Source organism: Malaclemys terrapin, chromosome 9 (genome assembly GCF_027887155.1).
Source record: "Malaclemys terrapin pileata isolate rMalTer1 chromosome 9, rMalTer1.hap1, whole genome shotgun sequence".
Lineage (NCBI taxonomy): Eukaryota > Metazoa > Chordata > Testudines > Emydidae > Malaclemys > Malaclemys terrapin.
Genome location: NC_071513.1, coordinates 91,690,893 through 91,705,322, shown reverse-complemented (window position 1 = coordinate 91,705,322; position 14,430 = coordinate 91,690,893). Strand labels below are relative to the sequence as shown.

Here is a 14,430-nt window from a genome sequence, read left to right as displayed (position 1 = left end):
AGCCTCAAGCTATTTGCAGGATATTATTGGTAAAATAGCTAGGGTCAGGACTGAAAATACCTTTATTCACTTCAAACAAGCATATATTGTTCCTTATCTTTGTATGGAGTTCTATTTAATGTCACTTTCAAGAATGCAATAAAATGTTTCTTAATCAAACTCCCAGCTAAAGTAAAAACCATATATTCTTCTTGACTGACAAGAAATTCTGCAGTTCAGTCTTCAAATAAATCATGTTCTGTTATCAAAGCACCCCATATTGGTATTGCAGCCTGGCATTAACTATATTAAATAAATGTGCTGAAAGTATTTAACCATTTACAATTTCTGCACACTTTTGTACAATAATGTAACAGCATTTTAGTTAAATATGAGCTGTTTGCCTTTGTAGTTAAATGAACCACAGACCATCAAATAGCCTTTTCTATTGTGAATTCAGAATGAACATATAGTGCAGAGTAATTGACTTGTAGCCCATCCCGTCATTTCGAGTACATTAATGATACCTTTCATCTTTTTCAAGATGTGTGAGAATGGAAGTGCTTTTATGTGTGGCCCTGAAATAAGACAGGCATGGACCTTCCATCATTCCATTTATGTTCACTTTAAAAAAAAAAGGGGGAAAAAAAGAAGTGGGAAAGTGAAAAAAAGGAACTCCTTCAGGTACATGGTTGTGTCTCAGCAAAAGTGAGAAGAAAAGGGACTTTCTGATCAGTGGAACGCCAGGCCTGTGGATTACTGGTTTGATGACACACCCTGTCCTGTACTCAGCTTTGAAGTGTCCCCATCCTTTTCACTGTCAGTGCCATTTAGGTGCCACCTGCCTGGTTGTTAACAGCCCTGTCCAGTTTTTGTGCTGCTCGGTTTTGTCATGTGGGACCAATGTTCACTGTAAGCTGTGTGCACAGTGATCTTGTAACTACCGTGCAGGTCATGGCTGGGAATGTGGCCGGTATCCAGGTCCCACTCTGTGGGCCAGGTCCTCCACCTACCAAAACCAGGGTGGCTCCTCTCTCAACTGGAGACTGGGAAGCAGGACAGACCCGACGCTTGCCAACAGGGAGAGGGTAAGAAGTAGGGTGAGGACTGCGGGTGGCCAGTGGCTGGTTATTCTGCATCTCAAAGGTGGCAACTATAATCAACTCAAAATGTCCAAAATAAGAAGTTCACAGCGTTACAGGTGGGCAAGTTAGCCTTTAACTCCCCATGTCACATTTACTGTTTTCTGTCCATAATGAGACATGGACTTGCAGTATATCATTTGGTCACTAGCTGTCTCAGTATGAAGTACAAAGTTCCATATAGGTTGTGGGCTCTGGTAAACAAGGGAAACAAAACTCAAACTCAAGTTCGGTGGAAGCCTCTTAGCAACCTTTTTCTTTAATAAAGGCCTCCTCCTGAAGGACTCTGATTCCCTATATCCTGGCACTTGCAGTCTTAGTCCCTTTGCAGTATAATTTTGCCACATTCTCACAGTTCTACTCCCCATTTTTAAAAACCTCCCTGACTCTGGATCCATTCTTTATTTCTTCTGTATCTCTTTCACCCTCTCTTCTTCGCCCAGATTATCAGTCCATCTCAATTTTCTACCTCTTTGTCTTTTCTTTTTCTCTTTTCCTCAGTTTGGCTTCTGTTGCTTTTCTCTATATCAGTAAATTCCCCAGGGCCTTATATATTGTTGCCATTATATTCCTTCATGCAGAATTATAGACCAGTATCTGAGGGTACATCTACAAAGCAACTAGACCCCGGTGGCTGGCCCATAACATCCAACTCAGGCTGCAGGGCTATTTCATTGCTGTGGTGATGTCCGGGCTCTGCCTGGAGCCGTGTTCTGGGCCCCAGTGAGGTGAGAGGGTCCCAGAGCTTGGTTCCAGCCCAAGCCCGGAAGTCTACATAGCAATGAAACAGCCTCACAGCCCGAGCCCGACTCAGCAGGCACAGCCAGCCACAGGTTTTTCTTGGCTGTGTAGAAATACCCTAAGAAGAGAATTACATGTAAAACCAGCAGAACTCCATTGACTTCCTCAGTAGAAACTCCTTATGGCAACAAAGAAAAGCTTATACGTGTGAATCCCTCAGAAACTGATGCTGTTGTCTTCCTTAGGCTGCAAACAACGTAAGTTAAACTAGTTGTGAGATGGGCATAGACTTCCTTATGCATCTCAATCAGGGCCGGCTCTACTGTTTTTGCCGACCCAAGCAGTGCGTTGAATTGCCGCCGCGGACGGCGGGGACAGTCCGTGTGCCGTTAGGGTGGCATGCACATTTCCACAGCGGCAGCAATTCGGCTGCAGCGTCTGTCTTCAGCTGGAAGACAGAAGCCACCGAATTGCCCCTGCGGGCAGCTGAACATAGAAGCTGCCGCCGAATTGCCGCCGCAGGCACCTGAACATAGAAGTTGCCGCCGCTGCGGAAACGCACGTGCTGCCCTAACGGCACACGGGCTGCCCCCGCCATCCGCGGCAGCAATTCGGCGCACTGCTTGCAGCGGCAAAAACACACGGACTGACGCCCCGTGCAGATTGCCATCCCAAGCGCCTGCTTGGAAATCTGGTGCCTGGAGCCGGCCCTGATCTCAATAAGGTATTAGCTATGAAACTTAATTAGGACAACTTACATGCATCATTGTTAAGCATTTCACCCCACTCATTGTAGTAGCTAACATGTGTACCCCAGGATCCCAAACTGTCTCTCGTGCCTTTCTCAGTATCAAATGCCCCAGCTTTCCACTATCCAGCTACCAAGACCTCCAACTTCTACACCTGACAACTTCTCCGGTGTGTTGTCCATATAAGACTCTGAAGCACAAGAGAAAATTTACGGGCGACATAAAATAAATTGAATTTAATATCAAGTTAAATAACACAAGAAATACACTGCACTGATATTAGTTACATATTTCATTCCATAAAAACCTCAATTTTTATATTTAACCAGAGCTGCCACTGCACTTGAAGTCTGCCATGCAGCTGTACTGCAAAATGGAGGGAATTTTACTACAGCATTGAGGTCTAGCTTGCTACAAAGTATATATGCCCCTGTTTCTTCCATCTCTCCCCTCTTTCTCTTTGGTTTCCCTTCTGCAATGTCTTTCCACATCTCCCCTGTTTCCTCTGTCTATTGGGACCTGTCTGTAGTGACCCAGTGAGAAGAAACAGCCAAGTACAACCTGCGATTAGGACCTGAAGGGGAAGAGCTGCGAGCCACCTCAGTGAAAGGGCTATTCCTGTCATGGACCCAAAGAATATCATATAGGCTGCATTCAGCTGCTTCTCTGCTGGAAGCTTATCGAGAGTAGAAATGGTTTCTGCTGCCACTGTATGGCTGAGAGGCAGGTATGGTGGGAACACCTGCCTGCAGAGTGTGGGGAGGTGCAGTTCATGGAAGCAACACAGCAAAGCACAGGTAGCAATACAAGTTGTCTGGTCAATCAATGAAAATGGGCCTCCTGGACTCTCAGGTCACCAAGCACGTCAGAATGTGCACCCTAGCACAGGGCCATCCAAGACACTGTACATCTGGATGCATAGGTTAAGTACATCTCTTGCAAATAGGGAAGGCATTAAGGGACATCACTGTTGGGGCTCCCATGATGTCAAAGGCTTCTTGTATAGGATAACCCTAATGGGCCCAGTCCAGGCATTGACCTCCCGGTGGAACGTGCTGCATCTCTGTAAAGTGGATAGTGTTTTTTTCCCCCACTGTGGAAGCTGAAAGGCTGATCCAATGGGCATAGGACCAGGCCTGAAATGAGTCACACAAGAATCACTAACATAATTGACTAGTGTCAGGTCTATGACCAAATCCTGCAGGTCTTGACTTCAGTGGTAATGTTGCCTAAGTAAGGACTGAAGGACTTAGTGCTATCGCTGCAGGATTTGCCCTTGTCAGTAGTAGGCTATCAGCGATTGTCACAGTTTGGCTATAATTATTTCTAACATTTTCTCTACAGCAGCCATGAAACGCCCGCTCTGTGACAGTAACCTCTTTCGTGCCACCTTCTGACTATATCCCTTCAACGTGACAGCCATATGCTCCATTTACAATGCCTCCAATTTACCTTTTGAAATGACATGTGCAAGCTAAGAACCATGAATAAGCACTACTGAAAAGTGCTGCCACCTAACAGCCATTCTAAACTAGCCCCCACCACCTGTCATGTTGTCAAAGGACAGTATTTTCTTTGTGTTCGTATGCTAATTTAAATCTTGCTCCGGCTCACGGACGTACATTTTAATTGCAAGTCAGCTATGGTTTGAATGCCATCGCTGCTGTGCAAATAACATCATCAGCTCATCAACTGTGGCGGTAGCACAGCCATTATGTAAGCAACTATTAGCCCTCCACCCCTTGCTATGCCATTTTGGGGGGGGATTCTTGCTTTGAGAAGTGTGTTATGAATATAAAATGCACACAATAACAGACGTGTTGTGATTTGATCTATGAAAATAATCCAGGGATTTCTGGGGCCATTATAAACCATAGTTTCAGTGCTGCACTGGTTTATTGTGTCTCAGGAACCGAGCAGAGAAAACCCACATCACCACCACTCCCCATAGCCTGTTTTGAACAAGGTTTAGGAAATGCTGGCATGAGGGGGAAACAATGGGCGCCACACCCCCAAGGTGTTTGCTTGGCTGAAATAAAAGAGTGATTTTGTTAACTTCAAGGAAAAGAACAAAGTTGCCTTTTACTCTAACCTTGGGTGGGAGGATGGTCTTGCAGATAAAGCACTGGACTGTGGAAGGCAATTCCCATCTCTGCCTCACCTTCCTATGGGACATTGGGTAGGTCATTTCATACCTAGGAGCCATTGTCGGGGGGGGGAACCGAACATGAACCACGTTTCCTAGGATAGCTGGGAAAATATACCCGTGCAGGAGTTTCACGTGGCTGTCTAGCAAGGTGCTGAGTATAGGTGCCCCATTGAAAATCTGTACACTGCAGGGGTGGTGGTGCCCCAGAAGTCATAGAGAGGCTGTACTGAGGGCCTTCTACAGCAAGAGCCTGAGAGGGGCATTCTAGGAAAAACCCTGAGTCATTGTGCATGACCTGCATGAGCTTTACATGCCCTCCCTCATTCCCCCCCCACCCCACCCCACCCACACATATATGCATACACACCACACATAACCGGGGTGGAGTGGAGCTGCTTAGAGCTGGGGATCAGAAGCCCAGTAACACCCGCTGCCTCACCGATATTGGAGGCATGTGCAAGCAGAACCTGGCCCCAATCTGAGAGTGTAGTAGTAAGCCATGCTCGGCTTAGTTCGGAGCTGTCTGTTCTGTTGTGACAAAAGCAACGCTCCACTGAATGTGTGTCAGGATGATAGATTAAGCCTTTTTTTTTTTTTTAAAGTATGCCTCTTAGAATGCAATTGGAAGATTGCTTCTTTAGATGCTTCTAGAAATAGGGCACTATGAAATGAGTTTGTATGTAATTAAGTGCAAACTCATCAAAATCATGTTCCCCTTATGAGAATGCTGCTCATTTCAGAGCGTGGCAATGGCTCTGAATAAACCTAAACTATGGGTATAGAGAACCATATAAATATGTATGCGTCAGTATTTACCGAACACCTATACACAGCCGCATTTTGTATATGCTGTTTTAGATTGTTTTAAAGCTGGTGTTGACAGGAAAAAAGTGCGTGTAGCTGAATGTGCCATTTATTAGACTAATTTTGATTTTATTCTAGCAGGAGACTGATGGTATCGTCAGGAATTATTGTTTTGCATCCTTTAGTCTTTTACTATCCTCTGGTGAATGATATTTCATGGGAAAATGTATTTATTCAGAACTTCATTTAGATTTAATAGAAAAATGACTCTTGCCAGGGCAATGTGGACTATTCATTTTTCTCCCTGTGCTGACTTTCAGCATATAAATGCCAGACGCCTCTGTTCTCGTTCGTCATTCTTTCCGTATCAGAAAAATTTGCTTGAGATTAATTTCCTCATCATGCCTTCTTTTAGAGGGACTGTTTTTCAATGCCATTAAAAAACAGGGCTGTGATAAATTCCTAGTTCCAATGTGCACAACCCAGTGAAAGGAATCCGTAAAGGAATGCAAGCCCCATGGATAGGAACAAAACAATATTTAGATACAGTTACACCAACCAGTTCTTTGGGAGCACTGTTCATTCCCTAAACCAATTTTTTTATTTAAAAAAAAAAAAAAGAATTTTTTTTGAGAGACCAAACCTATTTGCTAAGAAGCTTTTTGTGTTTATTTGCAGGGGGAACCAGAGCTTTGACATTTATTTATTTATATTTGCAGGTTGGAATAATTGAAGACTTCTTATATCACTTAGAAGACAGCTTCTTAAAGACCAAAAAGCTCAGAACGGCCAGAAGGCAGAAAATGAAAATGAAGAGGCTTCAAAGTGTACAGCAGCACTAGTCCCCGGGGAAATATGATACTCCCCCCTCAGCCCTCCAAGACATGTCGAGGACGGCAGCAAGGACATTAATACCGTGGAAGTTTTGACAGTTGGGACAACAAAGGCCTGTCTTCAAATTAATGAGGTGTCCCCTCACGATGGCTCATCCTTAGCAAGGAGCTCCGGCACTTCATTAGTCTCAACTGGCAGGAATAAATGTTTGCAGGAAGCTTGGCTTGAGAGTCTTATTCAAAATTGTCTTGTTTATTTAAACATGGTGGAGAAATAGCCATTGCTGCATCTTTCCCACTTTCTCCTTTTAGTAGAGAATAAAGGGGCACACACACACACACACACACACACACACACACACTCACTCTGTGACTATCTGTGGACTACAACTTGAGCCCAAGCCTGCTCACCTTGCCCCCGCATGAAGTCCACTTGACTTACAGTAAGGCCAGCAAGCTTTACACTTACAGGTCCACGTGCTACAAAAGTGGCCTAGAAATAGGGGGACCTCTTTTTTCAGGTGCCCAGTGTTAGGGTCCTGACTCACAGAAATGCTAAGCATCCAATTGAAAATCCATTTGAAATTAATGGATGCCATGAGCCTCAGAAAACAGACTCTAGGGTGCAGATTTTTAAAGGTATTTAGGTGTTGCTGTGCTCAGCATTACAAGACCAGAGGCCCAGGTCCTCCTGGATTCCAGCAGGGCAGGAGTTAGGCACCTAAATACCTTTGAGAAGCTGGGCCTAAGTACCTAAGTCACTTTTGAAAATGGGACTTAGCCATCTAATGCCATGTCTACATTAGGTATGATTTACTGGCGTAGCCCAGCATTCCTAGAGCAGCCACTGCCACACCAGCAAAGCTGCGCTTTTACCAGCATAGCTTATTTTATTTCACTCCTCTCTGAAGGAAACAAGCTATAATGGTACGATCACAGTTGTGCCAGTATAACTGGCTACATTAGTGACTTTTGCTGGCAGAGCTATATTGGTCAGGGCTCACACCTCTTCGCATGCCTGTCCGACATTTGCTGGAGGCTGTAGTATAGACACAGCGTAAGTCACTTAAGGCTATACCCATGAAGCGCTTTAGGTACCTAATTGCCACTTTAGCTCCCTAAATCCCAAATTTAGATCTTTGAAACCCTGCTTAGCTGCCACCTAGCCACGTAGGTGCCTAAATTTCCTAAGTGCCAATGTGGGCGCTGGTAAAGTTCCCTAGGTGCCAAAATGTCTGCCAGTGCACATTTGCAAAGCCACGTGACGCTGCTAAGCTGCTACGCGCCTAAGCCCCACTCACAACTAGGTGGTCCCCTGCCTAATTGCTAGGGGGCCCGATCCAACAGGCGTTCTCACAGCATGCCAAACTCATAAAACACAGAGCTGTGGAAGAGGTGGCACTGCCCTCCCTTTGTACTGAATAGCCCAATGGTTAGACCGCTCACCCCCACACACTCTCTGCCTGAACTGTCTCAGGTCACTGTCTAGATGAGTGCCCTCACCCCTGGGTTGTGGGGTATTCTGGGGTGGTCGCGCGCTCGCTCAATCTCTCCCGTTAAAACTGTTCCACTTTCTATAAAATTCTTAAATATTGATTAGGCCAGAGAGAAGACAGCACAACTCACTTAGGAGGGCTGGGTTCCGGAGTCCCCATGCACTGTATAGGGAGTGGGTGCCTACGTTTTGGCTGAGGCTTCCATGAGGGTGGCAGGGCACCATAAAAATTATGTGAGAGCTGCAACACCTCAGTCCCTTTGTGAATGCTCAGGGGCCTACATACCTTTGAGGAGCTGAGCCTAAGACCCTTAGATGCTTTTGAAAATTTTATCCCAAGGCTTTTCAGATGAAATCCTGGCTCCATGGACGTCAATGGCAAAACTCCTATTGCCTTCCATGGGAGTCAATACTTCACCATTGGGGTTTGCTCCCTTACTGCTTTTCCATTCCCTTCAGATGCTTGTGACAGTCTTGCCAGGCCCTTGTAGAAAGCACAGAGAGTAGTGAGATTTACACAAACTGAAGAACCTTACATCAAAATGCTAGTAAAACCATGATATTCACAGCAGGATAAATGCTTGATATATACAACCATGATTCAAAGAAATGGTAGAGCAGAATGAAAATGTGATCAACTGCTTGCTACATAATCTGCACTACCTAGACCTATTTTAGACTCATGGGACACAGCTATAAAGGCTTATTGTACTATGGCGGCAGGGTTACTGTACAACAGGATAGATTTTGTCAGCTGGAATTTTATGACACGTGATGGCAATCATCCATTTTTAATGAGCAGTCGCAGGGTAAAATGGAAAGCTAGCTCTCCAAGGACCAGAAAGTTACAAGCTAATCACATCCTATTTTGGTAAACTGTCAGGATGACAGGAACTTTGGTGTAAATTGGCATAACTGTTTATTCTGCAGTATGGAAAACAAACACAAATATTTCTACCTAGGATGGGGTAAAGGACAACGTGCAATGAAAACAGGTGATTACACAAAATCTAAAGCTTGGGGCAAGGGAGACATGTTACTGATGCTGTAGAAAACAGTTTCCTGTCCAGTATTAGAAATCTGATTGCTCTGGTACGGTTCCGACCACAGACCCGCTGTGAGAGACCTTGTGTGGGGTGTGCAGCGGTGTGGGGGAGAGGCAAGATGTGGCAGATCACTTTCAGGAGCAGATGTTTGATGTCCAGATGGGGAAGAAGGACAGCTCTACATTTTGCACTCAGGTTGATCTGTAGAGTATCATTGCTAGAGGTCATGTGTTGTGCCCTGCAGGATTCCTTGTGCTATAACAATTATCACTCAGGGAAAGAAGTCTGTGGCACAACGCAAATAAAAACGTGAAAAACGAATCAACTCGGCCATGGAGAAAGAGGCGGGGTGGCCCATAAAAACGTTCTCACGTACCCCAATAGTGTGTCCAAGGCTGTATGTGAGTTATTGTTACGTGTAATTACTGTTGTCTTTACCCTACACAGTGAAGTCTCTGCAGCACCAGTATTTTGCTCATTACTTTCCCAGGTGCTTTGAAACTCCTTGAGTATAAGAGGCTCTCTACAAAACATAGTCCATTCTGGGAATGCAGGATTTGCCCTAACAAATCAGACCTGTGGCCCAGTCAGTGTGGTAGCCTGCCTGTCCTGTCACAACACCCAATCATTGATATTTCAGAAAACAGTGGAAAGAACCATCGAATGCACCTGATCAATTACTCAGTGGCATACACTGGGAAAATCACTTATGCCTGCAGCAGCCAACATAGATGTTAAAGGATGAGATTCAACTGCACCTGCCTCACCATGCATAACTACAAATGTAAATAGGTAGTCAATTATCCAGCCCTTTACAAAAAATTCTAGCCACACCACTTGATGCTATCATCGCCTGTGCTGCGGCACTGCGGCTGGTGATTACCTACTTGGTGTCTTTCATTATTTTCAAACTTATCTGCTATGACAAACTTCTTGTCCTCCTGTTTGGAGCCAGCATTAAAAACGCTCCGGTCTGTGGTTGCAATGGGAGTTTCGGCCATGTAAGTGAGGGCACATTTGGGACTTTTCTCACAGGCTTCCAATTTTAGGTTATTTGTGTTGGAAGTGCTATTTCCTGAATAAATAATGGTTATTTTCCTACCGTATCGCTTTCTCCTGTGTCATGAAAATGACTGACCTATTGACAACTGGGTTCACCGGCCTCAAGCAGCTGATGTCAGTTAAAACTGCTCAATGAAAAACAAAAAAAATTGCACCAATTTCAAAAATTGATATAAAGATCCAAGCCCTCTAACAGTGCCTGTTGTCTTTTTTCTTGCTGCTGAAGTTAGAGCCTGTATATGAAGACCAATGTGTCTGCTCTAAACACTGGGCACGTTTTTTTTATCCCTTTCAGATACTAGGTAAATTACTATTAACCTTAATCATGAACCAAAACTATCGCTAGCAATGCAATCAGTTCAACATTAACAAAGCATTTGCCACAGTAAACTTTTTCACATTGATAATTTATAAAGTCTTTCCATTTGGCAAGCTGCTGGGGTATTGCACAAACACTTTAAAATACAGGACAGGATCACTGCAAACAGCAGAAGAATGACAATCCAGTGGTTAATGTACAGCCCTGGGACTCAAGAAGGCTGGGATACATTCCTGACTCTGCTACTGACTGACTTTGGGCAAATCACTTAATCTCTATGCCTCAGTTTCCAATCTGTAAAATGGGCATAATAAATCCTTCATTTCGCCCACCTTCAATCTGTACTGTCTATTTAGACTGTAAACTCTTCAGGACAAGGACAGTCCCCTACCATGTATTTGCACAGTGGCTGGCCCTGTAGCCACAATCTCAGTTGGCACTTCTAGGTCTTATTATATTACAACCATATTAACACCGTAAAATAAACAGCATTTTAAGGGGTTAAAAACATCCAAAAATCCACACCGATCATGAGCTTCTAAAATGCTATAGAGAAATAAAGTGACTTTCCTTCCAGCAAGTCAGTGGAAAAGAGCCCAGCAGTATACAATGATTACAAACCAATGTAACCCATAGGTGCTGCTATATTAAGAATAGGATCTTGTGGGCTACCTAAAGCTGATCACATAACTTTAATTTTAAAATAGGGCAACGGTAGGTTACAGTCTTACACAGTCCCATTTTAACGACAGTCATTGTCAGGAGCACACATCACATTGGGCCATTTTTTGTTCTTATTGCCATCCATCATGATGAGATCTGAGATTCAGTTTCAGAATAGTCCATGAAAGATAATAATACACTGTATTACTTTGACCTTTTCAGTTTGCTTTGTAATGTGATTGGCCAGCCAGTCCTATTCTCCCCTGTTAACCACTTCATTAACCTGGGAGAAAAAGGTGGAATGGACAGACAATTAGCCTGCAGAATATTAAAAAGGTTAACATTGAATTTCAGAGTCTTGGCTTTCCTCAGTTGCAGTGGATATTAACATCCTGATGTCTTGTTCCTCTTTCAGAGTCTGCCATAAAAATAAGAAATGACACAAGATGAACCTAACCTTATTCTCATTCTAGCTTTAAAACTGTAATCATGTAATTCTCCTCAGATATCACACCTAGTTGACGTTAGTTTATGCAAGAATAAACGTGGTGTGATGTTCACTACTCTCCCCTCTCCCTGCTCTGATTGAATGTTCTCTATATTAAAGCAGTCAATTTGTCTGTCCCGCACTTGAAGTTGGTCCTTCCTGAGTAAATGGAATATTGAAGAAGATAAAAAGCTTTTTCTATAGAGATAGCTTTTTATCTTCTCCTTCTTCAATGTTCCTGCTACTCAATAATATTGCAGTCACCAGCGAAAGGTCATTTGCCACACAGCTGTACCTGAGTCATTGCAGTTATGTCCAACTCACTGTGTGCTGTCAAGTGCTGATTTTTTTTCACTTCAATTTTCAGCATTATTGTGAGGTTGATGAATACTAAAATCCCCATTTTTACAGGTGGAGAAAGTGAGGCACAGAGAGATTGTCACAAGTCACCTAGTGCCTAACTCCCATTTGTGCTTTTAAAAAGCTCAATGTACAGGCATGTCTACACTGCGGCAAGCAGCAACCCTCCCAGCTCAGGTAGACAGACTCATGCTATCAGGACTCACACTGGAACACTAAGAATACCAGCATGGCTGTGGAGCACCAGCAGAGGTTCAGGCTAGCCACCCCAACTCAAGTCCACTAACCCCACGCGTTCAGGCTCATGTGGCTAACCCAACCATCTGCCAATGTCGCAACATGCACAGAGCTCTTTTATCACACTAACTTGAGCCCCACAAGTGAAAATCTGTCAACCCGAGCTGGAAGGCTCACTCCCAGCTGCAATTTAGGTGCACCCTATGTTTCTCAACCGAGGTCACTCAGTGCATGAGGAACAGAAAAGAATAATCACCTGCTCTGACCACCAGACAATGTTTGGAAAGCCTGATTGAGGGTTAGAGCAGATGACTTGACTATTTTAGAGAGAGAGAGAGAGAGAGAGAGAGAGAGAGTTGATATGAACATCACTGCACATAAAGATTTTATATGCACCACATAGGCACACATTCCACCTGGCTAATGTCTATTATGATGATGTTCTTCCTTTTCTTTGTGCCCATACATTGTCTTTGGCAGGTAGCTTCAGGGTGGTTTTGGTATTAAATTTTAAAAGGGCTCAGAGAAAGTGAGAATTAGGCTGAATTTTGTGAATAGTGGCTAATCTTTACATTAATGTATTGTGAGGAGCAGAAAACCGCATTAAACCAATGAAAGGAATACTCATGCTCTTTTTGCAGTGTTTTTTCTTCTAAAGTACCAATGGTTCAAATATTACAATGTAATCAATTGATAATGACTAGAGACAAATGCATCATAGACCTCACAGTGTCCTGTATAAATAACAAGACAGAGACAACCATTACTGATGAGGGAGCATCAAGGTCATAATCTCATTTGTATTACTCTTGAAGGTTATTACACATCCAGTTAACAAATTGAATAATAATTAGGGTGAAAATTAAATGGCCGAGTTTATGTAAATATGCAGTTCTCCACTTGGAATAAAGGGTGAAATCCTGGCCCCACTGAAGTCAATGGGCATCTGTGGGACTAAAATTTCATTCAAAGCCTGAATGAATGGAATTGCTTGTATTAATTAAGAAACAACACAAGAAGGAACATAAAGATTCCAGATACTCCTTATTCTGGGTACTTGACTTTAACGACCTCTGGCCACAATCCTGCAATACAATTTAGATATAGAATATCAGGGTTGGAAGGGACTTCAGGAGGTCATCTAGTCCAACCCCCTGCTCAAAGCAGGACCAATCCCCAGACAGATTTTTGCCCCAGATCCCTAAATGGCCCTCTCAAGGATTGAACTCATAACCCTAGGTTTAGTAGGCCAATGCTCAAACCACAATTTGATCTGCAGAGTACTAGGTCTGTGTAAACCCCATGCAATAAAATGTGATTCTGGTTGGGCTAAGAAAGTCCACCACCATGGATCAGGGCCCAGGCACTGCACTGATCATTTACTGTACCTGATGCATAAAGGAAGACGTGGTTCTTGCTCATACCGTGCACACACTAAGAAGGGCAAACATAAAGCAGCACTATAAGGTGGGATTTTTTGATGTGGCCAGGGTTGGCCTATATCTGGCAGTTTGACATAAGCATCTGCTTTTCTGATTTTTTTTTTTTTAATTAATTGAGAGTAAGCTGCGGCTGAACAATGCTGAACAAACATGCAGTCATAACTGGAATTTTGTAATGTATTAATTAAACTGTTCTGCCATGAATTTTCTTTATAGAGAAGACATAGCCCAGAGTGATTTATTTTTAATTATTTTTTTACACGAAAGCTACTTAAGGAAACAATGTGGGGTCCATTTTAAGAAAGTGATTTTTTTAAATGTTTTTATCTGAAAACTTTTTCCAAGTTCACTCACTGCTGAGTTGAAGGAATCACTGTGATACCATTGGGGTCCATCTCGCCAGCCATTTTATTTGTGTTCCAGGGCAGGTAGCCTCTCCGCACAGAAGGAAAGGTACTGAACAATGTTCAGTATCTCAATTGCATTGTGTGTCTGAACTGGCTAACTTAGGCCCTGATCCTAATGACACTGAAATCAAGTCAAAACCCCCTTTAACTTCAATAGGAAAAGTACTGAGTCCTTAGACTGTAAGGACCAAATTGTACCATCTTTGAGCAAAACTCCTGTTGTAGTCAATGGGAGTTTTGCTTAATTTGGCTGTGAGCACTTTGGGATATGGATTGTGTCATCTTTTGTATTAAATACAGGACCAAATATATTGATAACACCCACAAATAATAATAAAAGTGAGTGAGAGAGAGAACATGCCCAGGACTAAATGTGTGTGAGAGATCATATCTCCCTCTAGTGATTGCAGCATACAAATTATACAAGGCCTAATATTAATAAATAAGCATGAAGGTTTCATAGCTTGCCACTCATAGGCATCATTTACTAATGTGTGTCTCTTATTTTGCATATC

The 14,430-nt window shown here is 43.3% G+C and overlaps 1 protein-coding gene across 1 annotated transcript in view; it reads left to right on the top strand.

Annotated features, from left to right (window-relative positions):
- SPATA16 (spermatogenesis associated 16) overlaps window positions 1-6,406 on the top strand; it is a 121,193-nt gene extending 114,787 nt beyond the window's left edge. Inside the window, exon 10 of the mRNA XM_054040820.1 lies at window positions 6,284-6,406. Within this exon, the coding sequence (XP_053896795.1) occupies window positions 6,284-6,406 (123 nt within the window). The remainder of the gene's footprint in view (window positions 1-6,283) is intronic.
- Window positions 6,407-14,430: the final 8,024 nt, after the last annotated feature.